The sequence below is a fragment of the Danio rerio genome, chromosome 14 (genome assembly GCF_049306965.1).
Source record: "Danio rerio strain Tuebingen ecotype United States chromosome 14, GRCz12tu, whole genome shotgun sequence".
NCBI classification, from domain to species: domain Eukaryota; kingdom Metazoa; phylum Chordata; class Actinopteri; order Cypriniformes; family Danionidae; genus Danio; species Danio rerio.
In genome coordinates, this window is record NC_133189.1 from 24,389,745 (window position 1) to 24,417,523 (window position 27,779).

Genomic DNA, 27,779 nt, shown 5'->3' on the forward strand with positions numbered 1-27,779 from the left:
TACCCTGAATCGCGATGTGATCAACACCACCGCTGTGAAACACCAGGTCCTCGCTGCGGCGTCTGCGCTTTTCCTCCAGCGACAGCCTAGAGCGGCCCATCTGCACGCCTTCGGGATCCGCGAGGGGCGTGGCCTCCTGCCCCGGAACTACCGTGACAGCCGGGAAAGGTGATCTCACCAGAGCGTGCGTGCGTCGCGTGTTTCTCTCCCTGAGCTGAAGACGAGAATCCACACGAATGGCCAGATCAATGAGTTCGTCCAGGGTCTTAGGAAGATCCAGGGTGAATATTTTATCTTTTATCTGGTTTGCCAGCCCATGGAGAAAGACGTCCCACTGCGCCTGCCCGTTCCATTCGCTCTCGGCCGCCAGGGTGCGGAACTCAGTGGAGTAGTCAGCGACACTCCGTTGCCCCTGCTGCAACTCTGTAAGCGCCCGTGCCGCCTCTCTGCCCGCCAAACCTCGATCGAATACCTTTTTAAGCTCTGTCGAAAAGGTGTCAAATGAAGAGCAGCATGGGAGTTTCCTCTCCCACACAGAAGTTCCCCACTGCGCCGCTCTCCCGGTGAGAAGCGTGATGACAAACGCCACTTTCGATTCCTTCATGGAAAACGAGGAAGGCTGCAGGGAAAAGTACAATGAGCACTTCGCTAAAAAGGCTCGACAAAACTCAGGCTCTCCGGAGTAGAACGCTGAAGGTGGAAGGCGAGGTTCGGAAAATCCAGCTGTTCGCTCAGGAACCGGCATAGATGGACTAAGGTTAGTTGCAACAGGCTGCTGAAGACCGACAGCATGAAGACGTTGCAATCGTGTAGTGAGATCAGAGATCTGAGTGACAAGCGCCTGGACAGCGCGACTGATAGTGACCATCTGATCATCATGTCTGTTCATGCGTGTGGTAGCGTGTGCAACAACTTCAGCCAGGCCGGAGATACTCGCTGGATCCATGTTTGATCAGTCCGTTCTGTCACAAATCAAGACAAGGAGGATCCAAATGCGAGTGTTTTAATGAACAGAGGACACAAGAAAGTTCAAACAAAAGAGAGCCACAGGCCATAACGATGACATCAAACAGACAGCGGATGATACTGGGAGACAACAATCAGGGACAAGGACAAACAAGGACAACAACGGACTGATAACCAGCACATACCACAGGAGGAATTATATAGCCAGCCAAATGAGGTTCAGCTGGAGGATGATAAGTCAGCTGATGACATCAGCTGATCCTAGCACGCTGTCAACACAAAAGGTAAACAAACACACACCCTCACACATGACAACACACAAGGCATGATACATAACATACAGGAGGAACACACAGATCCATAAACCGTGACAGCTGTAGTTTTTTTACAATATGGGGTAGAATGTACTACAATTCACCACACTTTACTGTAGTAAAACTACACTTTATATTTAATTTTATGAGTTCATTATTCTTAATACGACAGTATGCTTAAGCATTCATTGTAAATACTATAGCCTAAAACATAGGCAGTATACCTTACACTCAAAAACAATAGTATTTATTATAGAATTTATCTTAACCTGTAAGTAAATAGTGTAGCAATATATAAACCATATAAACATTCTTGGGATGACAATTAAATAGGAGGATCTCTGGAGAGCAACAGAACGAAAGGAAGAGGAAACACAAGGCATAGATTGTGAGTCTGCATCATCTGACAGAGCGAGAGCAGGTCTTTTGCACGTGAGCAGCCCAGCCCAGCCAACACGTTCACTCGCTCGTATTACATGAATGAGCTTACGACATTTGTTAGGGAAATAACGCCATATGCACTTACATCCGTCTCGCGAATGCACTGTCTTTTGCCATTTTCATCTATTTGCCGCTTTTCCGCTGCGCGTACTGTGAACCGGGCTGAGCCAATATCGCCGGACCTTGAGCTCAGAAGCTGAAATCATTCCGCGTTCAAAGTAAAAAGGTCCCATAGCCAGACTAAGGGAGATTAATAACAGCACGCGCATATATTCTCTAGCCATGAACAGGAAATAGAACTGTGGTATTTTTTACTTGTTAATTTCTTGCGGCTGAAAAGTGTGTTGTAACGCACGCGTTACTGAACATGTACCGAGTAAAATATTACTGAAAATGTATTAGTAATGCCTTACACTACTGCGTTACAGGAAAATGTAATACATTACTGTAATACATTACTTTTGTAACGCATTACTCCCAACACTGCCTATCATACACCCGGCGCAGTGTGGCGCAAGGCGCGGCGCAATAGTCTTTTGGTAGTTTAAGCTTGGCGCAAGAGTCGTTTTGAGGCGTTGCGCTACGCTGTTTAAATAGCAAATGCATTAGCGCTCATTTGTGCACCCATAGGCGTTCTAATCTAAAAAGGAAGGCATTCTGAGGCGGACCACTGGTGCGTTGCTATTTTGAGAAACTATAATAGATTTTTCATTAGACCAAAACAAACCCAGTCTAAACTCCGGCGCAGAGTTGCGCCTCGCTTACGCACTGCTTAATACGCACAAGAGAGCAATAGGCAAATATCTTTACATATGAAACAATTTAAATATTAAGGATATATATAGGATATAATAAGAATAGATATATGATATAAATATAAAGGATTAAAATATTACAAAACATATTTTTTTCTAGCCTACATAAATATGAAAAATCACTGCTTTTATGTCTTCTTTATCTCGGGAGGCTTTTTCAGTTCATTCATAACGATTTGCTTTTGTATAATGTTATTATTATTAGTAGTATTATTTATTATATCCATATTTATATTTGTTTTATTAAAAACAAGCTTAGATTTGCCCACCTGTCAGGTTTTAGACCATATGGGGCACAGCATATGTTTTAGGATATAATTCAGGTTTTTGAGCACATTTTGATATTATTATTCATTTATTCGTTTGCTGGAAATTAGAACTGAATTTAGAAATAGTTTTGAAACGAATATTTGCGCTTAACAAACAAAATTATTTATTTATAGACTAATTGATGTCTGTGCGTAAAGGTTTCCCTATCCAAGAGCGAATGTGAAAGTAGTTCCATTATCTCTCATTCTCACACAGTAGATGCTCTGTTTAACAGTTTTCTGTTAAAAAAAAAATGTTAACTGTTTACTGTTTGCTTGTGAAATGCTCATTTTTTCCACTTAGATTTACTTTGCGTCCTGTAAATAGCGAATGCACTCTTGGTGCGACGCAGCTGACTCTTAAAGGGAATGGGAAATGAGACTCTAGTTGGTTTATTCTCAAAACATACCTATAACTCATTAAGAAAATAAACTCAACCCTTTTAGACCATGCGCCGCGGCGTAAGGCAGATTTCCCGTCCTTAAATTAGCAAAAAGGCGTCCTGACACGCCCTGAAAGTGTTTGCGCCCTGCGTTTTGCGCTCTGCGCATGGACTGTCAAAATAGAGCCCTATGTCTCCAAATGATGCTTTAATTGACCGAATTAGAGGTGAGTGGGCAAAGGACATTGGATCTATGAGGATGGTACTTTTAGGATCTTAATTATGCAATATTTAAAAAAGCTGGTGTTCTTCTTTCTATCTTTCCTGTTATGTTTTCTCTCATTACTAGCAATAATACACAAATTAAACAAAATAAAATTAACATCTTTCTGACTATTCATTCATTCTATAATAAATCTGGTCTTAATGGTAAAATATATTCTACTTATTTTCTCCATATCTCAATAAACTCCTCAGTCTGTAAACAACGGTTCATTGTTAGCCTTTCCATCTTATAGATTTCATAAATTATGTCAAACCAGTTACTAATTTGAGGTATTTCAAACTGTAAGCATTTTTGTTTAAAGCTTTTTTTCAGGCTATCAGCTAAATTTTTCGGAATTTTTTTTTTTGTCTGATTTTTCTTCGTTTTTTTTTTTTTTTACATTTATTTGTGATTATTTTCTCAACTTTAACAAAACATTTTGTACATTTAAGGATGTAATTTTCCCCCCATTTTGAACACTGCAGCCGAAATGAATTAGCAAACAAATAAAATTAAAATACAATTTGTAACCGACTCGGTCTGCTTAATCATCCTGTGTTTACCTGCCGCCAGCCAAACAACTACATACTACTGTGTTTGATGTGAGTTTGCGCACGCACAACATCTGTGTGCTATTGTTTATTAAACTGTGTTTAATAAAAATACTGCAAATGGATCCCTCTGTGTCAACCACCTTGTTACAGAAGACTTCGCCAGACATGGATCCCGCAGCTCTACAGGTCCTTTCTAACGAACTCACAACTCAAGCTCAAGTCCTAGCGACCCACCAGCAACAGCTTGCTCATCTCACACAGCTAACAGAGGAACTTGTGAGTACCATGCGAAATTTAAAAATTTTGACCTCAGCGCAACCCACCGCCAGATAATCTACTCATCAACCTCCGGTAACCTTTACTTCTCCTCATACCAGTCCCTGCCTGGCATTCCCTGACATTTTATGGTAACCCTTATAAATGTAAAGGTTTTCTGCTTCAATGCAAGCTGTTTGTCGCCCAACAACCCCATATGTTTTCTGATGAGAACAGCAAGATCGCCTCCGTTTGCTCGTTGCTCTCCGGAGTAGCCCTGGCTTGGGCTACTGCAGTCTGGCCGGATAACACCCCCACTTTTCCAACATTTAAGGGGTTTCTCCAGCTTTTTTTTTTTTTTTTTGTGGTATTCGATCATCCCGAGGGAGGTCGAAACGCAGGTGAAGAATTATCTATCCAGCAAAATTATCAACCAGCGGCGGAGTTCGCTCTCCATTTTCGCACTTTGGCTGCACAAACTGGCTGGGCTGACGATCCTCTTAAGACTCTCTACCGCAAAGCATTGAACCCTGAATTGCACACCGAATTAGCATGCAGAGATGATGGCAAATCTCTCGATCAGGTCATTGAGCTTTCAATCAGGCTGGATAATCTGCTTCCCACCCAAAAACACTTTCCTGTTCCAGTCAGGAATCCACGCCAGCTCCTTCAAGTTCAGGTGTACCCATGCAACTGGGTCGAGCCCATTTGTCCCCGGAAGAGCGTGAGAAACGCATAAAGAATAACCTCTGCCCGTATTGCGGTCTTGGGGGTCATACGAAGCTCAAATGTCCCAATAAACCTCCATCCAAACCAGAATCGGTGAGTGCAACCTCAACTCTTGCCATTAATAAGAGCGCTATGGTTGTCCCTATTGTAGTGTGTTGCAGGAACACCAATATTGACACTGTCGCCTTAATTGACTCAGGAGCCGCTGGCAACTTCATGGATGAGGCTTTTGCTCGCAGTCATAATATCCCACTAACTTCTTGTGATTTTTTTTTCCCCTGGCTGTCATGGCAGTAGACGGACCCCCCCTAGGGGATGGAAAAATCACTTGCCGCACTATTCCCCTATCACTTCAGACGGGAACTTCATAAGGAAAAGTTGGACCTGCTAATCACTAAATCCCCGCAAAATCCCATTATTCTCGGCTTACCTTGGTTACAGGCACACAACCCCTTCATATCCTAGAGAACCGGTGAGATCATAAGATGGAGTGATTCATGTGTCAAAAATTGTCTATGTTCTATCGTCCCTGTCCAGCTCAACAATGTGACAACCAGTCCCGATATCTCTGAAATCTCCATGATCCCTGATGAATACAAAGATTTAGCAGAAGCTTTCAGCAAAAAGAAGGCCACCACACTCCCGTCTCACCGTGAGTACGATTGCGCAATAGACTTACTACCTGGTACAACGCCCCCTCATGGGAGAATCTTCCCTTTGTCCCAAACAGAAACCATGAATGCCTACATTAAGGAGGAGCTTGATAAGGGGTTCATTCGCCCATCCACATCACCTGCATCCGCCGGCTTCTTCTTCGTCAAGAAAGATGGTACTCTCCGCCCATGCATTGATTACCGAGGTTTGAATGACATCACTGTGAAATACAGATATCCTTTGCCTCTAGTCCCAGCTGCCCTGGAGCAATTACGCTCAGCCAAGTATTTCACCAAGCTTGATCTTTGCAGTGCTTACAACCTCATATGCATAAGGCAGGGCGACAAATGGAAGACCGGGCTCTCGACGACCACCGGGCACTACGAATACCGGGTGATGCCTGGCAAACAGTCCTTCTGTGTTTCAAGCATTCATCAACAAGGTATTACGGGACATATTGAATCAATAGGTCATTGTATATATTGACGACATTCTTGTATACTCAGAGACACTCGAAGATCACCATAACCACGTACGAGCTGTCCTTCAGAGGCTAATCAAAAACCAGCTGTACGCTAAGTTGTCTAAATGCGAATTTCACCAGACGTGCACTTCCTTCCTGGGGTACATAATTAGTGCAGATGGAGTCGTTATGGATGACAGCAAGGTAACTGCAGTGTTGAATTGGCCCAGACTCAGAACTGTAAAAGAGATGCACCGTTTCCTGGGATTTGCGAACTTTTACAGAAGATTCATACGTAACTTCAGTTCAGTAGCTGCACCACTCACCTCTCTGGTTAAGTCAAATAATCTGAAGCTCAAATGGAACCCAGATGCAGAACGAGCATTCACCCTCCTGAAAACCCGATTCTCCTCAGCACCAATTCTCTGTCACCCTGATCCTAAACTCCCCTTCACCCTGGAGATTGATGCTTCCAATACAGGCATTGGCGCTGTACTATTACAGAAGCAAGCCACAATGAACAAGCTCCATCCTTGTGCATTCTTTTCCAGAAAGTTAAACTCAGCTGAAAGAAATTACGACGTAGGCAACAGAGAACTTTTGGCCATGAAATCAGCGATGGAGGCACTGGCTAGAAGGAGCATTACACATTTTCTCTGTCATAAAAGACCATAAGAACCTCGAATATATCCGTTCAGCTAAGAGACTAAACCTCCGAAAAGCAAGATGGGCTCTATTCTTTACTCGCTTCCGTTTCACTGTGACATACATTCCCGGACCCAAGAACATCAAAGCAGACGCACTTTCCCGTCTATCTGAAGAGGATCCCAAAATCGAAGATGACCAACCTATTATACCCGACTCTATGATTCTGGCACCCATCTCTTGGGATATTGATGCTGAAATTGCCCAATCCGCAGCTGAACATCCCTCTCCTCCTACCTGTCCAGCTAATAAGTTATTTGTCCCATCACCACTCAGGAGCAGATTAATGGATGCGATCCATACCAACCCCACTTCCGGTCACTCAGTCATCGCAGGCACCCTTGATCTCATTCGTAACCACTACTGGTGGCCCAAAATAAGAAAGGACGTCATTAACCTTGTGAAGAACTGTGCTCCCTGTAACATGAACAAACACTCCCGTCACAGTCCAGTCGGCCTTCTACAGCCTCTTGAGGTTCCCCGTTGCCCCTGGTCACACATAGCCATCGATTTTATTACTGATCTTCCCCTATCTATGGGTCACACTACCATACTCACCGTCATAGACCGCTTCTCCAAGGCTTGCAGGCTGATCCCCATACCGAAACTTCCCACAGCACTGGAAACCACTGAGCTCTTATGCAACCAAGTTTTCCGATTCTATGGGCTACCAGAGAATATCGTGTCTGACAGAGGTCCCCAATTTACTTCAAGAGTATGGTCTGCTTTCTTCAAAAACCTCGAGATTAACATCAGTCTAACTTCTGGATATCATCCCCAGTCCAATGGCCAGGTGGAGCGGCTAAATCAGGAAATCGGACGATTCTTAAGAATCTACTGTCATCAGCATCAAACCAGTTGGAGTCGTTTTCTGATGTGGGCCGAATATGCCCAAAAGTCTCTTAGAAAAGCAGCTACTGGCCTAACACCGTTCCAAGTCATTCTAGGCTTTCAACTGCCCCTGTTCCCATGGTCTGGCGAACCATCCGAACTCCCTGCCATTGATCATTGGTTTCAACAGTGTGAGACAACCTGGAACGCAGCCCATACACATCTCTTCCATGCAGTCCGAAGATTTAAAGAACAGGCTGATCGTCACCGCCGTCCCAGTCCCACTTGCACTCCTGGTCAATGGGTTTGGCTTTCTACCAAGAACCTTCGCCTTAGACTCCCATGCAAGAAGCTCAGTCCCAGGTATGTTGGTCCTTTAACTATTGATCGACAAATTACACACGTTTCCTACAGACTTAACCTGCCAAATCACTATCGCATCTCTCCTACCTTCCATGCATCACTGCTCAAGCCAGCTACTGGACCAGCCGAGGTGGATAAGGAGGTGGCAGCCGGTGATCAGGGTCCCCCACCAATCATCATCGATGGAGAGGAGGCGTACCAGATCAATGAGATCCTGAGGTCCAGACGCCGGGGGGGACATCTACAATACCTGATCGACTGGGAGGGGTACGGCCCGGAAGAACAAACATGTATCAACCACAAGGACATTCTTGACCCAACTCTGCTAAGTGAGTTTCATCGTCTACACCCGGAAATGCCGGCCTCTCGTCCCTGTGGTAGACCCCGGCGTCGTGGCGCCCTTCACTTCAGGAGCCGTTCGCAGGAGGAGGGCTCTGTCACCGACTCCGTCCTAGTCATTCCCCTCGCTGGCCAGCAGAGGTCATCATCACCGGACTATTGACATTACGTCATCCACTTACACTGATTGCAGACACACCTGACACGCATCCAGCAATCACTTTCCACACACATATAAGCAGCACACACATACTGCTTCATTGCGAAGTCTTGTTTTGCCCCGGCTAACACTACTGAGCGTTCTCATCCTTGCCTGCCTTCCCGTTGTGATCCTGCTTCGTTTACTGATCCAGTCTTGCCTGCCGCCTGCCTTGTACTTCAGCCTGAATCCCGACTTTGATCCTAGCCGCCTGCCTTTGAACTCTAGCCTGCTTACCAACTCTGATACTAGCCGCCTGCCTTTGACCCATGCCTGCTTACTCATCCTGTGTTTACCTGCCGCCAGCCAAACGACTACATACTACTGTGTTTGATGTGAGTTTGCACACGCACAACATCTGTGTGCTACTGTTTATTAAACTGTGTTTAATAAAAATACTGCAAATGGATCCCTCTGTGTCAGCCACCTCTTTACACAATTATTACAGGAATAGATAAAAGTATAGCAAGATTGAAAATATTAATAATAATAGTAAATAAATAAATAAATAAAAAGAATAAAATAATAATAATAGTAAATAAATAAACTTTAAAAAATAATTAAAATAAATAATTATCTACAGTACATGATAATACAAATCAATATTCTGTTACATTTATAGTGGTCTTTTACATAAATATCAAACTAAACTATTTTGGTGATCACAGTTAAACCTGTTTGCACAGATTTATTTATATAAATCAGTTAAAGGAGAGAGTCTTCCTTCTTTCAAAATATATGATCATAGGTTGCCATGTCATAGGTTGCCATTTTTGGACAGATCCCTTCATTAAATACTTAATTTTCTCTAATTTCAAATATAAAATCAGATCACACATCCACATTGAAACTTTATGTGAAGCTGCTGATTTCCACTCAAGTAGAATTCTTCTCCTTGCTAACAAAGTAGCGAAGGCGAATACATTTTTTTCCTTGTTTGTCAACAATATATTGTGTTCTGGTACCCCAAAGATAGCTAACTCAACACTAGGTATTATCTCTAAATTAAAGGCGTCATTTAATGTTTTAAATATTTGTGTCCAATAGTCACTTAACTTTTAACAAGCCCAGAACATATGGAAAAAGTCTGCCTTTTTACTTCTAGATCGATCACACACTTCATCAATAGAAGGATATATTTTCTAGAGTATACATTTTGTGTAGTAGGATCGATGAATAATTCTAAATTGTTTGATATTGAGGCGAGCGCAGGAAGTGGAGCCATTTTCTCTACTCAGAGCCTCTTCCTATATTTCATCAGGAATTTCAGTTCCATGTGTACATAGTTTAGGTGATAAATTAAGAAAGAAAGAAAGAAAGAAAGAAAGAAAGAAAGAAAGAAAGAAAGAAAGAAAGAAAGAAAGAAAAAGAAAAGGGTTGACTGGGTGCCACAATATGACAAAAAAGTACACAATTGAATTGTAACTGATAAGCAACAAATTAATATGATCTGTTTATTTTTGATGATATACAAAACAAATATGAGTGTATTAATTTTCTTGTTTCTTATAATGTCCTTAAATCATTAATGTAACTTCCATTTTTAATAATGGAATTTTTTTGTATTTTATAATTCAATTTATTTCTACAATTTTGTGAATCCGATGTTTGATTGTTTTGTGAACATGGAAGACCCTATTTGTATGTAAATTTGGAAACTGCAATGAAAAAATAAATGAAAAAAGAAAAGAAAATTATCTAGTAAAATATTATTCACTGTCATCATGGCAAAGATAAAATAACTCAGTTATTAGCAATTTGTTATTAAAATAAAATTTTCTTAAATCCTCTCACTCATTTGCCCAATTTTTAATTGAAATTAATTCCTTACTTAAAGCTATATGTTTGTCTAACAACAAAATTGTCCAAGTTAATGGAAACTTATGAAAATATTATGCTTCCAGTAAGTTAGTCTTTTATGCTTTCTGTTTTTATATTTCATTTTGTACTTCCCTTTTCTTTATTTTGTTCTAATTTTTTCCTTTTTATTTCTTACTTATTGTTCTTTTTACAGGCGACGTGGTGATACTGTCCCCTCACAGCAAAAGATTGCTGGTTCGAGCCTTGGCTGGGTCAGTTGCCGTTTCTGTGTGGAGTTTGCATGTTCTCCTCACATTCGCGTGTGTTTTCTCCGGGTGCTCTGGTTTCTCCCAGAAGTTCAAAGACAGGTGGTACAGATGAATTGGGTGAGCCAGGGATGTCAAACTCAAATCCTGAAGGGCCGCAGCCCTTCACAGTTTAGCTCCAACCCTACTTAAACACACCTGAGCAAACTAATTGAGTCCTTCTGACTTGTTTGAAACCTACAGGTAAGTGTGTTGGAGCAGGGTTGGAACTAAACTGTGCAGGGCTGCGGCCCTCTGGGGTAAGCTATAGTCCATAGTGTATGTGTGTGAACGAGTGTGAATGGATGTTTCCCAGCGATGGAAGGGCATCCGCTGCGTAAAAAAAATGTGCTGGATATTGCTGAAGGTTGGCGTTTTGTTCTGCTGTGGTGACCCCGGATTAATAAAGGGACTAAGCCGAAAATAAAATGAATGAATGAAAGTTCTTTTTACTTTGTGACTGCATTTAGCCTGTATCTTGCAGATTACTTCCATATTGTAATTTTTTTTCGTTTCTAAATAAAAGTATATACATATACTAGTATATAATAGTAGCTATGCTGAATTGAGAATTATTAGCCCCCCTTTGAATTAGTTTTTCCTTTTTAAATATTTGTAAATAGTTATTATAAATGAGTCATTAAAACTATGTTTAGAAATGTGTTGAAAAAAAAATCTTCTCCGTTAAACAGAATTTGGGTGAAAATATATACAGGGGGGTTAATAATTCTGACTTCAACTGTATATTGATAGATAGATAGATAGATAGATAGATAGATAGATAGATAGATAGATAGATAGATAGATAGATAGATAGATAGATAGATAGATAGATAGATCTACATTTTAATTTTAGCTAACAACAACTTTAAAAGCTAAGGGGGGGGGGTACTACCCAATCCCAGGAATGATGCACATGTATTTTATTTACAAAGACAACGCAGAAAAGTTGCCGCGCACCAGAACAGAAGCAGCAGCCGAATACAGTCACGTGGGGGGCGTGTCTTCTCAAGTGCAGGGAAGCGGGCCCGTGTCACGTGACGGGGGAAATAGGGAGGCTCTTGTGTTTACATCAATGCATTCAACAGCGGCCGCTGCAGACCGTCTACTCATCAATGTTTTGCTTTCATTTCTTTGAAAACGAGTTCGCTAATCGGCACACACGGTAGTTCCGACCCCGTCCGAGCACAACACCGCTGCGTGAAATAGAAAGCGCGCGCCTGCTGCAGCTGTGGTCTGTTGTGTATTAAATTACTGGCGTCATGGACGAGCTCGCGGTGGAAGTGCGAGGAGCGAGTGGAGCTTTCTACAAGGTGGGCTTCACTTTTCATCATTTACAAGCCGTCCGTTTGTGTCTTGGTCACTGAATAAGGAAAATGGGGTTTGGAAATGCGCTTGAGCCCGTCGTGAACGCAGTTCACAATGTAGGATGGTGCAGTAGGCCTGATCTGCCTATAACACAAGGCCTCTTCGACGGTGTGTTTGAATGATCAGGCTTTAAATATTTATCGCAATAATCTGACATTATACATGTTGTTAATGGTTATCAGCAGTGTTGGCAGAAGGATCTGTCTGCGAGCTGGTTCAATTCTGGTTGAGTCTATCTGTGATTCAATGAATGCTCCGCTTTTGGGCGATAATTTATATTAATGTGTAACATCTGTATAGTTTTGATACATTTAAAGCATAACTTGTTGTCAGTATAAAAGTAAATGTTTATATAGTATAACATATACGTTTCCTATAATAGTATTGATCTCTTCAGTTTGAGTGCTGCGAAATATGTACGTTCATTTAAAAGTCCCTATATTGTTTACTATGTTACTTTGAATTTTTATCGAAACTAGCTTGCAGATTTGACTTGAAAACAACATTAACACTAATTCACTGTGAACAATTTTGTACTTTAATGGTCATTTGCTGCTAATATGATTTCCCTATTTAGAATTTGCAAAGAATACTTTTCTGAAATTTTATTATTAAGGAGAAAGTCTGATTATCCGAATATAAAACTAACTTTACCTCTATCAATTTAGGACTATGAACTGCTATTAAAAATTGTAGAACTGTTCGTAAATAATTTTTTATTCATGTTCAAAGACAACCAGAGGGGAAAAAAAACATTGAAATAAATAAGTATACAAAGTCTAAATTGCAAAATATACATATCTATACTTGTATGCATAGAATGCATTTTAAATTAGACACTACTTTTGAATTTAATGTTACTTTAAATGTTTCCAAAAAGAAAAAGTGCAAAATAAAATGTCAAAGTTGTACAGAAATGTTTCATCTTCATTTAGTATATCTGACATAATTATGTACCAATCAAACAACAAAACATTTCTGATTATTCTAGTTTATTATCAAGTGATGATGCCTTATAATATTTAAAATTATAATCCTCTTGCTGACAAATAGTTAACCTTGTGGCTTCAATGATAGTGGTGATGTATAAAATATTTTAACTTAAATATATGTCCACAAATGATTCTTGCTCTTAATGTGTCATTATTATTATTATTATTAATATTATTATTATATAAGCCTACCCAATTTACCTATATCGCATGTCTTTGGACTGTGGGGGAAACCGGAGCACCCAGAGGAAACCCACGCGAATGCTTGGAGAACATGCAAACTCCACACCAAAATGCCAACTGAGCCGAGATTCGAACCAGCGACCTTCTAGCTGTGAGGCGTCAGCACTACCTACTGCGCCACTGCGTCACCCTATTATTATTAGTAGAAGTAGTATTTATATTTACTATTATTGTCACATTTTAGTGAACAGATTCTGTACACCACAATGTAGTGAAAAATGGGGATGTATATTTTATCTATCTGATTAACTTATTTATTTGTTTGATTTTTGTTTGTTATTATTGAATAGTTTGTATTATTTTGATAACAGTTTTTTCTGGTCACATTCCACTCTGTTATTTTTAATCTTTATCTAGAAATTGACTTGTCTGTATTTATGTACCGCTAAAAAATATAATGCAACAGTCAACTGAATTATTGTTTAAGAATGAATGTTAGAGTTCTGTAGATATAAACAGTCAGCACTGAATCATATGCTCCCATGATGCCCAGTAAATGCTGTCCAGCTTTTGAGGTAATAATACTTTATTATTTTTTGCAGGCTTATATTAAGGATGTTCATGAGAGTACTGTCACAGTGGCTTTTGAGAACAAGTAAGTACTTCGCAAACTCTTAATTTATTTATTTTCCTTTGTATTGCGATATAAATTTTCATATTTAGAAATTCAGTATAAATTTAGATGCCTTAATTCTCTTCTTATTTCATCTCAATTGTTTATTCAATTAATGAGTCTAGATATTCTAATATAAAAAAATGAACAGTGAGCATCACTTTATAAATGTTGAATTAAATGAATGAAGAGCTACAGACTCATTATTATTATTATTATTACTATTATTGTTATTATTATTGTTACTATTATTGTTATTATTATTGTTATTATTATTAAGCTCTTTTTATTTTATGTACACATTAATGCATTAAAACAAAACTCACTTCAATTTCAGATGCATACAATGAGTAGTCTAAATGTGTAATATATAAGAATATTGCATAGCGGACGTTGAATTGACCATGTTTATTTATATATTTTACACTTGCTCAGCCCTAATATAAAGGTAAAATATATTCCCATATTTTATCACTATGCAGTTGGCAGCCAGAACGACAGATTTCTTTCCAGGATGTTCGGTTTCCACCTCCAACCGGTTTTCAGAAAGAAATAAATGAGAGCGATGAAGTGGAGGTATGTGATAGCTTCTTTAATCCTTTACCAAATGTTAAACAAATGCGCTGAAGTTTTAAACCTTTCTCTTCCGCAGGTGTACTCTAGGGCTAATGATAAGGAACCCTGTGGATGGTGGCTTGCCAAAGTTCGCATGGTGAAAGGAGAAGTAAGTGATTTAAACATTATTCACTTTAACAGAAGGACAAAATTGCATTATTACACTGGTAAAAAACAAAAAAACAAAAAAAAGGGTTTTACACAATTCATGAACACACAAATTATTAAGTTCTCTCTCTCTCTCTCTCTCTCTCTCTCTCTCTCTCTTTCTTCTCTTATTTTTGGCAAATTAAAGTGGATTGAACATGAAACAATTAAGTTGTCCCAAAACAAATCTCAAAAATTGTGTTGTTTAAGCTATTTTTAAATAATTAGTTTAAACAAGCAATTTTTTGAGTGTTCACTGTAAAAATGAAGGCTTCGACACTTATCAACATTTATTCATGTTTTGCCAATACAAATCGATTAAGGTAACTCTCTCTCTTTTTGGCAAATTTAAGTTGATTGAACATAAAAGAATTAAGTTGTCCCAAAACAAATCTCAATAATTATTATTTTTTTGTTTATTTAGCTTGTTTTAAATAAGTTTGAACAAGCCAGTTTTTTTTTCGTGTAGTAGATTAAAACATTAAACATTACATTGATTCAAATTTGTTTTATGCTTGCATGAAGTTGTATGTAAATTTATGTATTTGCTAATTATTTGTGTTCACTTTCCTGCTCTTTTAGTTTTACGTTATAGAATATGCAGCCTGTGATGCCACCCTAAATGAAATCGTCACATTAGAGAGGCTACGACCTGTGAACCCCAACAAAGCAGCAACAAAGAACACCTTTCTCAAAACCAGACTAGATGTTCCTGAAGACTTGAGACAGATGTAAGTTGGTAGCTTTTTCATTATTTTAGTGGGGATTCCTGCAGCATTGGACAATACATTGAGAAATCCAGTCATAAAAAAATCATTAACTAATGCAGGATGTCATGGAGTTTGGCCAATTTTGGATAAATAAATCAAAAGCAGAGTTTTAAACTTAATCAAACTACAAAGCAGAATAGTGTATGTGAATATTAAACTGCAATGACAAAATGTGAACTTCTCTCCAGAGCTGCTTTAAAAATCCTTTATGATAATTTTTATGGTTTAATCCAGGACCACAAAACCATAAAAGTCATAAATGTCTTTTTTTTTTTTAACTGTGATTTTATATATCTTCTTAAAGCCAAATAAGTAAACTTTTCATTGATGTGTAATTTTTTAGGTTAAGACAATATTTAGCCCAGATACAACTAATTGAAACCTGGAATCTGAGGGTTCAAAAATATCTAAATATTGAAAAAAAATGAGTTTAAACGATTGTTTAATTAATTGTTTTTAAATACCTGTTAATAGTTCAAAAGAAAAAAAAACTTTTTTCTTATTTATTTAATGTAGGAAATTTGAAAAAAAAAATCATTATTTGATTTTTTTACCTTAAATATTATATATTAAAAATATAACTTTTTAAAATATTTTATTAAGGTTTTGTACGATATTCTAAAAATGTGAAAATTGCGATATTTTATTTTTTCAATAAATATTACAATATGAATGCAGTTTTACAAAATGGTTTAAACAACTTTTTTTTTTTTTTTTTTTTTGAGTAGTCTAACAGTATTCTGGTATGTATTCTCTATTCTTAATCATTTATTAACCATACGAAAACAATTAAATACAATGAATCTTTGTTTTACCTTCAAACATGATACTTTTTTGTGCCCAGATGTTTAAAACTCTCTTTAAATGCTCAGTCACAGGCCTTAAAACACATGATTATTATAAACCTTCACTCTATTATGATTAAACTTAGCAGTGACTTTACAAATAAGATGTGTTCTGTAGCTCCTGGCAAACTATATTTCAGACTAAGCATTGCATATCTTGCGCTGTGATTATTGTGAATTCGCACATGGCGATATCAATGCTGAAACAATATATTGTACAGCCCTATTTTGCATGAAAAAAAATAAAGAATTTTGATCCATGCAATTTATTTTTGGCTATTGCTAAAAATATAACTTCAACTTAACATTGGTTTTCTGGTTCAGGGTCTCATATAGAGACTTTATATCATGTACACACAAACTTACAGTTACAAACAAATGTTAGGCTTAATCTACTTTTTATGGTGCTTTTGTTTTCATTGTAGTTGAAAACAATTTGAATGATGTAGGTCAAAAGGTAAAAATAGAACTCAAAAAAGATTGATATTACAAATGTTCAGTTCAATATAATAGGTAATTATTGATAATTAAATATTTATTTATGGGATAATTATTCAATGCTTCTTTCATTTTTAATGGTAACAGGAGTAACAGAATTTATTTTATTTCTATTTCTTTTTTTATTGTTTAACTACTAAAAACATTTTAATGGAGTCCACAAAAAAATAAAAATGCCAATGTAAAACAATATTTTGAAAAAGTTTTCTGAAAAATGTGCCTTTAGTAACTTATTCTTTTCCTGTTTGTTTGTTTCTTTAGGTGTGCAAAAGACTCAGCACATAAAGATTTTAAAAAAGCAATTGGAGCGTTTAATGTCACTTACGACTCTGAAGAAAAGCAGTTGGTTATTTTGGTAATTTGCAATGTTTTACAACACACTTTTGATGTGCTTTTTTATTTTCTCTCAGGTTTTTAAGTTTCATTGTCTCCTCTCTATTCTAGTCTGTTAATGAGGTTACAGCAAAGCGAATATCCATGTTGAGTGACATGCACTTTAGGAGTCTGCGCACAAAGCTGGCGCTGATACTGAGGAATGAGGAAGCAACCAGACAGCTGGAGGTACGGCTATGGATGTTTAGTGTCAAGTTAAATCCACTCCTTTACAACTGGTTAGCAAAAATCTAAAGCTAATACTCTAAAAACTGTTTTCATTGCTTTTTAAGGGGTCTTAGAAAGTCTAAAAAAGTAATTATTAAAATGTAAGTCATAGACAAAACGGTAAGAATCCTAAATTATTTAACAAAAATTTAACTGAAAAATCATATTTAACTTTGAATATATCTTTGTGGGAATTTGATTTATTTCTATTCTTTATATTTGTAATACCTCTAATACTCTTATAAATATGATTTAAGAGCAATTTAGATTTAAAATGTTTTAAATAAATTTAGAATGAAAAATGTAGTTTTTATTTCACTACAATTTGCTGTATTAAGACTACAAATGATGTTCAGTAGGTCTTTTATTTAATTAATAATGGTGTTCAAAAGGTCTTTAAAAGACTTCAGTATAACTTGATGAAACCTGCAGAAACCCAGTAGTTTAATGAAATATACAGTGGAAGTCAATATTATTAGCCTTGTGAATATTTGTTGTATACTTCTGTGAATATTTGTTTATTTTTTAAATATTTCACAAGTGATGCTTTACAGAGCAATAAAATTTTCGGGGTATTTCCAATAAAAACATTTTTGTTCTGGAGAAAATTTGTTTTATTTTTGCCTGGAATAAATACAGTTTTTATTTTCTTAAAACATTTTAATGTCAATATTCGTAGCCCTTATTATTATTAGTACAAAATGTTAAACAATGGCTTGTCTAGTTAACCCAATTAATGTAGCTGAGTCTTTAAATTACGCTTTAAGCTGAATACTTAATACTTTAATATCTTCAAAAATATCCTGTAAAGCACTGTCATTATGGCAAAGATGAAACAAATTGGTCATTATAAATCAGTTATTAAAACTATTGTTTTTAGAAATGTTAATCTTCTCTCCATTAAACAAAACTTGGGAAATAAATATTAAGAATAAAAATGTAACAGTTGGGCTAATAATTCTACGTTAAAAATTTATTTTATATATATATATATATATATATATATATATATATATATATATATATATATATATATATATATATATATATATATATATATATATATATATAATTTTTTTTTTAATGTAAACTTATTCATTTCTGAAAAGAGTGATGGTGTAATATCATAAATTCAGTCATTAATTTTTTTACATTTAGTATGTCTTGCAGTGTGTCACTGGTGGTGGAGATGGTCTAAATTTAACAGGTGTAAAAGGGTATTACGTGCATATGCTCAGCTGTGATGGCCCATACTCCTGCTCCTGCATAATATGATACCCTGTTGATATACAGAGCTATATTTACAGATGCATCGACTCCATATAGGTATTGTTTGAGCCGTTTAAATATGTTTCTCTGTAACTCTGTGCTAACACTTTTTAATTGCAACTTGTTGTGGGGTTTAAAAAAAAAGAAAATTAATCAAATTATATAGAATACATACTTAAAAAAAAAAGCAGACTATGTGCTATACAGAAGTATGCTATATGATATGATATGATATGCTATGTTGTGAGCTCTATATGCAGCACAAGTTTCATAATAAAAACAACATTTTGTATGTTTATGTATTTCATAAATTAAGACAGCGGTTCCTAACATTGGGGCCCAGCCCACAAGGGGGCTTTAGCGTGCTCTGTGGGGGGTTGTGTCATAAAAAAAACAATAATAAATTAGTATTGGACAATTGAGGGAATGTTCATGTTGCCTTGGTTCATTTTATCCACCTAGCTGACCAAAAAATGGACAAATTTGTACAGAGTCTCACTGATTTGCCTTCAGTAGCTAATAGTAATGACCCAAGCATACTGGACCCAGGTGAGGAAGCTCCAAACATTTTGGGTCACAGCATTAGCAATACTGGAAACAGGAAATACCAAGATAATTACCCGAGCTTCGGTTTTATTCCATTTTCTCAGGCAAAGAGATATAAAAGAGTTGCTTTTATATTTTACATCAGGCTATTATTTGTGCCTAGCATATCTAGTTATAGCAATAAACATACTGTTTGCTTGAAAACAAACATTTTTGTCATACCTACTGCAAACTAATATGAGCGATAATATCATTAAATGTGAAGGTGGGCCTTACAATATTTTCTGGGGGAATAGTGGGTCTCAGGTTTGGGAACCACTGAATTAAGAGATGAGTGGTAGTGCTGTAATTAAGTTAAATCAAATGTTGTTTTACTGCTCCTATTTTAACATTACCATTGCATTATACCAGTATTTTTTTCCTAATTTGGGTAACACTTTATTTGTCATAATCACAGAATCATTATTAAATTATTGTCATTTTATGTTTGATGAAATTGTTGGAATGTACCACAATTTGAAACACCAAATACACCAATTAAAAAGTGTACTTTATTGTTGCAGGATTTTGAATAGCTTATTTAGTTACTAATTTTATAAAGCTATTCAGATCACTGTATGGAAATGTCAGCGATTTACATGATCCTTCAGATATAATTGTAAAATGCTAATTTACTACTTAAACATCTGTTATCATTATTATTATTATTATATATTTTTTATTATTACTATAATTGTTATTATTAACTTTATCGATTTTGTTTTAAAAATTTAAATCAACAGCCTTTATTGGGAATATAAATGTTTTTTATCACCACGTTTAATTGACTTAAAGCATATTTTATTAATATTAAATATATTTATTTTGAAACAATATTCAAAAATTTTTAATTAAATAATTATTACTGAATCAAGTAATTGGATTTATGATGCTAAAAAAATCTGCTTTGAAATCACCGGAATAGGTAAATTTCTGTTCAAGTTCTGTTTCATGTTTTATTCTAAAACAGTTTAATAATCAGTTCTAATAGTTAACTAATTTTAAAATAGTAAATAAGGATTTAAGCTATAATATTACATTAAATCATGTTGTTATGCTTCTAAAAGACCTGTTCTTTGAGTTAAAAATTATAATGATGGACATCATTCAGTTATCACCACATATTTTAAGCTCATAGTTAAAAATTTTTTGTTTGCGTTAATATGTTTAATATGTGTGTGGATGTTTCCCAGAGATGGGTTGCAGCTGGAAGGGCATCTGCTGTGTAAAAACTTGCTGGAAAAGTTGGCGGTTCGTTCCGCTGTGGTGACCCCAGATTAATAAAGGGACTAAGCCGACAAGAAAATGAATGAATGAATGAATTAATTAATTTGCAAATTAATGCAAATGATGCAGTGCTGGATTTTTTTACTAAAAATACTAAAAAGACTGTTTGTTTGCCTGGTGCTTCTTTACTCAAGGTATTTCATCTCACTTGTGTATCAGGCTGTGTAGCAATGTGGAGACTGATTTGTAGATATCCATATATGCAAAGTATTTCACATTATAGACTCTAGTTGATTCCATATCAAAGGGTTCATTTTTTTTGTTCATTTGGTATAAAAGACTAGGATAATATTCTCTATAACAATAAATTATTTTTTTCACATATTATTCATTATTGCAGCACCTTTGTTTTTAAGCAAAAAGTGCTCTGATTTAGCCGCATTTCCACTGTTGGGCCAGTGCGAGTCAGGGGTTTTATCGGGCCGGGCCAATCACCCGGGAGGTTGCGCAGTGAGGCCAAAATCATGTCGCGTTTCCACTGTCGGGCTAGTAGCTCGCAGCGCGTCATGCAAACCCCACCCCCAGAATGTCGCCCGAATTAAACGTCACACAACCAGCCCTCTTCAGCGGGAATTAGGCTGATAAAGCTCACCATCACACCATCACGAAACCAATCAAATGAAGACAACCAAAACAAACAAATGACATGTTACTGTACAGCAGTACAGTATATGTCTATACGCACATGCCTGTGTGTTCTCATTCATCATATTCATTTACTCGCCGACCAACTGTTGGCATCTTGCATCGAGTGGTCACGCCACTAACGGAGGGATGACCCAGCGCATCATCCATAATATAAAACCACAGAAATTCTCTTTTAATAACTCGGTATGAAATGTATTTTATAACATCCTCGTTTTGATAGATGCCGTCAAACATTCAGCCCAAATGCTCGGGATAGACCTGAAATGTATTTATTTTTTCCTAGGTTTATGACACCTAATGTAATTCCCCTTTATTTGTTGAGGTTGCATTATTTTGTGATTTTTAAGTAAAGGAAGGTGTTAAGTGTTTCAGCACATAAGAGCAAGTAATAAAATATAGCCTTTATTTTGTTGCGCTCAGCAGCTTTTCACTAATAAAGTTCTTCATGTATTTAAAATTTCATTTTTAAATTTCACCGCGTCATATAAAAACATAAACACTTGTCTGAGGACACATAACACATTTTGTATTTGCAATATTCCCCAATCCGTTTGTAAAGTGGCTCTGGAAAAAAGGTAGCCTAGTTTCTGCTTTCACTCACCCAAAAAATGCTGTTTGCAGGTTTTAAACAACATCATCGTATCTAAATACTTTATAATTAATATTTTAAACCTTCTCCAGTGTTAATTGTTTTTTGTGTATTATCTCCAAAATAATTAAAGAAAGAAGCCACTCACGGCATCAGGCTGTCAAGCAAGCGCTCTTTTGCTCGGTCTCACATTCACATACAGGCATTTAACGAGCATGTATCATGCACACGTATCTTTTAAACTTGACAAAACTGGCTGCTGTGTCTTTAATATGGTGTAAAGATTATGCGTTATTAAAACATCAAGGAGGACACAGCAAAGAATGTCACATAATTATTTTATGCAACATCCTTATTTATTATTTTTTTATTTGTTTGCCGCATGTACTCATGTGCGATTATAAAACTAGTGTAATGAAGGCAAGCTATCTTTACCAGACTCTGGCAAAGTCCGCCTCTCCTTTCACTCCGCCCCGAAGCCCCGGCTGGCCCTCTTTGGCCCAAGGTATTCGGCGGGCTCAAAAAGGCTGGCCGCTGGCCCCGAGTAAGCCCCGCTTTGGCCCGATTAGGCCCCGGAAGTGACAATGGAAATGCGACTGGCCTTGGCTTGCCCTGGCTCGCTTGCTTTAGGCGCGATAGTTTTAACGTGGCTAGTGTGTCTTACTTTCTGCTCTTAAATTTCTCTCTAATTAAAATACTCCTGTGATTATCTTTTCTTTGCATTTCCTACATCAATAGTATTGCTGAGCAAAGTTGAGTTTTTGGTCTTATTTATGGTCTGCTGAAAGTACTTTCTTAATTTTAATAAGTTGACTTTTAGAATTTAATGGATGAAATATGAGTAGAAGAACACCTTATTGTACCCAGATTTTAAAAACACCTCACTAATTGTTTTCAGTGTAACATGGGTTACTCTCATAATTCATGCAAAGCATCATGGGTTGTTATAAAATTTTAAAAGCAACTTCAAAAGCAGTTAAAACAAAGTAAAACATTATGCTCATATTTATTATTTCAAATCAATGCAGGTACTCAAGATAAACAATTTGCACACAAGACATTCATTTTCTAGATTGTGTTCTATAAAAGCCTACTGCAGCTGTCTCTATTAGATTGTGTAAATCCTTTTGAAAGAAGACCATAAGCATTTACAGCTTAGCAGATATCATAAAAGCACAAAAGACACACTTTATACACTAAAGAAAAAGAAAACCGTTGCAAACCTATTGTATGTATGACCTTCTCAAGCACAACAAATGTATATTGAAAACCAAAGCATACTCTATATAGATCTAAACCTAGAGATTAACAAAAGTTGAATATCAGAATATTAAAAACAGGTAAGATTCAAAATCTTGTTATATCTTCATCAGAGTTCTCGGCAGCTGGCCTCAAGGTTTCATGAACAGTTTGTGGTGCGGGACGATCTCATGGGATTGGCCATTGGCACCCATGGAGCAAACATCCAGCAAGCCAGAAAGATTTCTGGAGTTACAACCATTGATCTCGATGAAGAGACATGCACGTTTCACATCTATGGAGAGGTAAGCACTTTATCTGTGACTTTCTGCTTTACATAAATAGGACTGCAATCAGAATATGTAAGCCTGATTACGCACATCTGAGATTTTTGCGATCCTGTTTGAACTCCAGGACCAGGAGGCTGTACGGAAGGCCCGAAGCTACCTGGAATTTTCAGAAGATGTTATCAAAGTTCCTAGGAATTTAGTCGGTGAGGACAGATAAAATGAACAGCCTTCTCCTTCACATACTAGACCTGATGGTTAATAGGATTCGTTAAATTACTTTCTACAGGAAAAGTCATTGGCAAGAGTGGGAAGCTGATTCAAGAGGTTGTGGATAAATCGGGTGTTGTCAGAGTACGAGTGGAACCTGAAAATGACAAAAAGCCTTCTCCGTTAGAGGAGGTCAGTGAGTGGGTGGCTGAGTACAGAATTGCTGTATTTATGGATAGCAAAAGTGATGATGCTTAGAAAATGCATTAATTTATAGTAATTGGTGGGGACTGTGTTACAGCCAACTAATCAATTTTCTTAGCATTTTATTTTTGAGTATATTCCAATGGTGTCTACATGCAATTTAGGAAATAGGGAAGCAAAAATGAAGCTTTGTTTGTGTATGTAAAATGGTCTAATATACAATATCTCTTAACTGCAGGGTATGGTGCCATTTGTGTTTGTGGGAACAAAGGAGAGCATTTCTAATGCACGTATTCTGCTGGACTACCATCTGAACTATTTAAAGGTAAGAACCACTTTAGGTTGCCATGTTGAATGTTGTAAATATTAAAACTTTTTTCATTTCTAACTTCTATCATAAGAATGTTTTTGTCCCTTAAAAAAGGTTTATTTATTTATTTAAAAAAGCGTTCATTCTATTCTAATTTCTGATGTATAAATCGTACATTAAAAATCAATTGTGTTCCAAGGTCACAATATGAAAATTTTGTGTACAGACTACTTAGGTGATTATTTTTATTTTTTATTTTTTGAAGATGTTTTTTTTTTTTTTTTTTTTTTAGATGATTTATAAACAAAAAAAAAATAAATAAATAAATAAAAATAAATGAAAAAAAAGTCTATTGTACAATGCACTGATATTATGTAGTTTCAAAATACAATATATTAACAATTTAATATAGAAAAAGCCAGCGTGGGTGTCTAATATACAGCATATGGGCCCTTATATGCGTCATTACTCATATAGCAAGTTATATCTCTCCAGCCCTTCGTTTGGCATGCTTTTCATGGACAGGCCCCTATGACAAACTAATTGAATAGCCCTGAAATAGAGGATGAAACACACTTCCTTCTGTTTTGCCCCAAACACACCACGACTAGAGAAATATTCCCCCCCCCCCAATTTCAGCAGTGATCAATACATTTTTTGCTTTAAATGACTCAGAAAAACTTTACCATGTACTCGGACAGGAGGAATTGACATCTGGACTAGCTGCAAAATATGTATACACGCTACACACCATAAGAAATGGTTAATGTAAGTTCATGTATCTTATTTAAATAATTTAAACTTTTTATTTTTATTATTATTATTATTATTATTATTGTTATATTTATCAAATGTATTGTTTTTTGTCATTATATCTTATCTGTATTATTATTATAATAATAATAATAATTAGACAGAGCGCATATGAGCTAAATGACGTCAGTAAATAACCGGTTATGATTATTACTGAACCGATACCGAATTGTCCACGTCTACATCGTGGTGCATCGAAAAAACAATTAATTTTGACACGCCCTATATATATATATATATATATATATATATATATATATATATATATATATATATATATATATATATATATATATATATATATATATATATATATATATATTTGTGACCTATTTATATTTTCGAGCTGTAAAGATGAACTGTGCTGTGTTCACTGCCCTACAGTATGTGCTTCACGTCCATAAATGGTGAAGACTAGCTTTTTAGTAGCATAAAATGGCAAATTACTGTAGTAAAACCTGAATTAACCTGCATTTTAAAGTGTAATGACACCCCCCACTTTCGGTTAAGGTCTACCTCAGAATTTTTTCAAAAGATGCATCATAATGGGCGTGGAGCTCCGCGAGCAAAGGCCAGAAGTGGGTATGGAGAAGGAGGGGAGCGAACGACTGTTGTCAGCATTAGCCCTGTTGGTAATCTAGAGGATTTAGGCAAACACAGCAGCACGGCGATGTGTCTAAATGTGAACAAACTCCTGATAAAAGACAACGTTCTCCAATTCTCATACTGCGCTCCCAACAAAAAAATGCTTGCTGCACACAAACAGCTTTGCTGTATTAGCCCTGACAGGATCGCGGAGAAAAACATGCAACAAACCCCGTGGATCATGGAAACAAACACATACGACCCTTCATGAACGTCTAAATACTGTGTGTCGTGGGTCCGTGTCTCACAGCTTGGCACTGGCAGGTCTGCCTTGCCTTGAAAAGCACATGCAGTCATGAATAATTAAGAATCTACTGATCTAATATATATTTGCTTGTCATCGATGCAGTACATACTTCATAATTACGTTACATGTAAAATACTACTGTAAGTACTATAGTGTTTAAAAGCATACTATAGAATAGATAATTACTTGAATTAAACTGATTATATTGTTGCTGGTGTATGACAACTGTAGTTATAAACAAATTATTTAATAGGCTTCAGTTTTCTACACTATAATCACAATTCACCAGTTTAAACTACCGTTACAGCATTTATTACAGTTTGTCAGTTTACTATGCTACAGTATTCTGTAGCATTCATGAACAGAGTTGTACACATTATACTATGTGGTTCAAAAAAAATGTTTATTATAAAGTAATACAGTTAGTTTTTTTTCCCCCAATAGGATATCTCTCACACGTCCCACAATAACAGATGAAAGCATACAAAAGCGTAGACACATAGTCTACATTATTATTTATTTATTTTTAAGGGGTAAACAGTGCTCCACAATAACAACCATCTAGTTTTGTTGCAAGGGTTGCATTTCTTTTGTTGTTCTGTCGATGAACTTGCCATTAAACATTCACCGCTGTTGTGCATCTCAATGTTAATGCTACAATTGTTAATTCTGCCTAAACGCCAGTAAAGACTTTGAATATTGCAAAACAAGACCGATTTTTCTTTGCAACAATTACATGGCAGGGTTTGTTAATTATATTCTACTGGATCTGTATAAGCATGGTGGTGTTTGTTTCTGATTTTTATATAACACATTAACATATTTATACACATAGCTAGGCCTGTTTATAATCTTTATTATTGCTGTCAAATGAATTATCGCATTCAAAAAAGTTTGTACACATGGATGTATTGAAAAAATGTTTATTATATGCCAGCTTTTCTTCTGTTTTTCAGCCAGTTTCTTGAACTTCCGCCCCTTTATGAGTTAAAGCTTTTATAAGTCTATAAAAGCCATTTCTAATTTTGGCCAATTTAAACAGTTATAAACAACATAAAACAGAAATATTTTGATGTTCTGCCTCCCATCTGAATTTCGAGCGTCATCAATGATGTCATGTTAAAGCAACCTATAACAGCATAGTATTAAATTGCTTCACAGAATGCGCTGAAACACTTTTTTTTGCCAGCAGTGTTAATTTTGACAGCAAATTCTGATTTAGTCTTAGTGTTTGGAATAATACACCATTTAGTTTTAGTCCTATTTTAGTCATCTGAAATCTTTTAGTCTTAGTCTAGTTTAGTTGACTAAATATCATAAGAGTTTTAGTCTTAGTTTTGTTTTAGTAGACCAAATATTAGCAGATTTTTCTCCATAATTCACGTAATTGTAAGTATAATACAATATATGGAAGCATATATAGAATAAAGGCACATATCTAATTGTTGTAATAAAAACATTTTATTACATGTCAAAAACAAAAAAAATAACCATAAGACCTGCTCTCCCTGAACAATATACATGCTCCCTGAAAAAGATATGCATTGTCCCTGAATTATATGAAACGCATATGACATTCTTTCAAGATAAACTACAGCATTATTGAAATAGATAACCAATGAACTTCCTGTCTTCTACAGTCTTTGCAAAATCAAAAGCATAAAGAAATATAAAGTGCAATTCTCAAAAATTAAAATAACTGGTTGTAATGCCACTGCACAAGGTATCTAAATACAAAAAATAAAAATCACTACTGTAAATGTCCATGTACCTCAAGAGAAGTTAAATAACTTCTAAGACACAATGCCTTGCTACTCTGTAAAATCAACAAGATTTTGAACAGAACAAATTAGTGCAATTCTTAAATGTAGAACAAAAGATGTACTTTACTGCAATGCCACACAATGCCAAAAGAAATAGTCCTTAAAGTTCAAGTAAATAAAAACTCCTCTCTGCTCTCTCAGCAGTGAAAATACAGGTAAATCCCATTAAACAAACAAACAAACAAAAAAAAATGTATGTTAGCATCATTTTCTTCATTAGCGGTTACTGTCCTGTGTAAATTG

At 36.2% G+C, this 27,779-nt stretch overlaps 1 protein-coding gene across 1 annotated transcript in view; it reads left to right on the plus strand.

Moving 5' to 3' along the window:
* The first annotated feature begins 11,856 nt into the window (after positions 1-11,856).
* Positions 11,857-27,779, plus strand: part of fmr1 (fragile X messenger ribonucleoprotein 1) — a 32,729-nt gene continuing 16,806 nt past the window's right edge. Inside the window, 11 exon segments of the mRNA NM_152963.1 lie at positions 11,857-12,002; positions 13,835-13,887; positions 14,388-14,481; positions 14,558-14,629; positions 15,250-15,398; positions 17,042-17,135; positions 17,225-17,341; positions 23,132-23,302; positions 23,412-23,490; positions 23,574-23,686; positions 23,937-24,023. Of these exon segments, the coding sequence (NP_694495.1) occupies positions 11,952-12,002; positions 13,835-13,887; positions 14,388-14,481; positions 14,558-14,629; positions 15,250-15,398; positions 17,042-17,135; positions 17,225-17,341; positions 23,132-23,302; positions 23,412-23,490; positions 23,574-23,686; positions 23,937-24,023 (1,080 nt within the window). The 5' untranslated portion in view covers positions 11,857-11,951.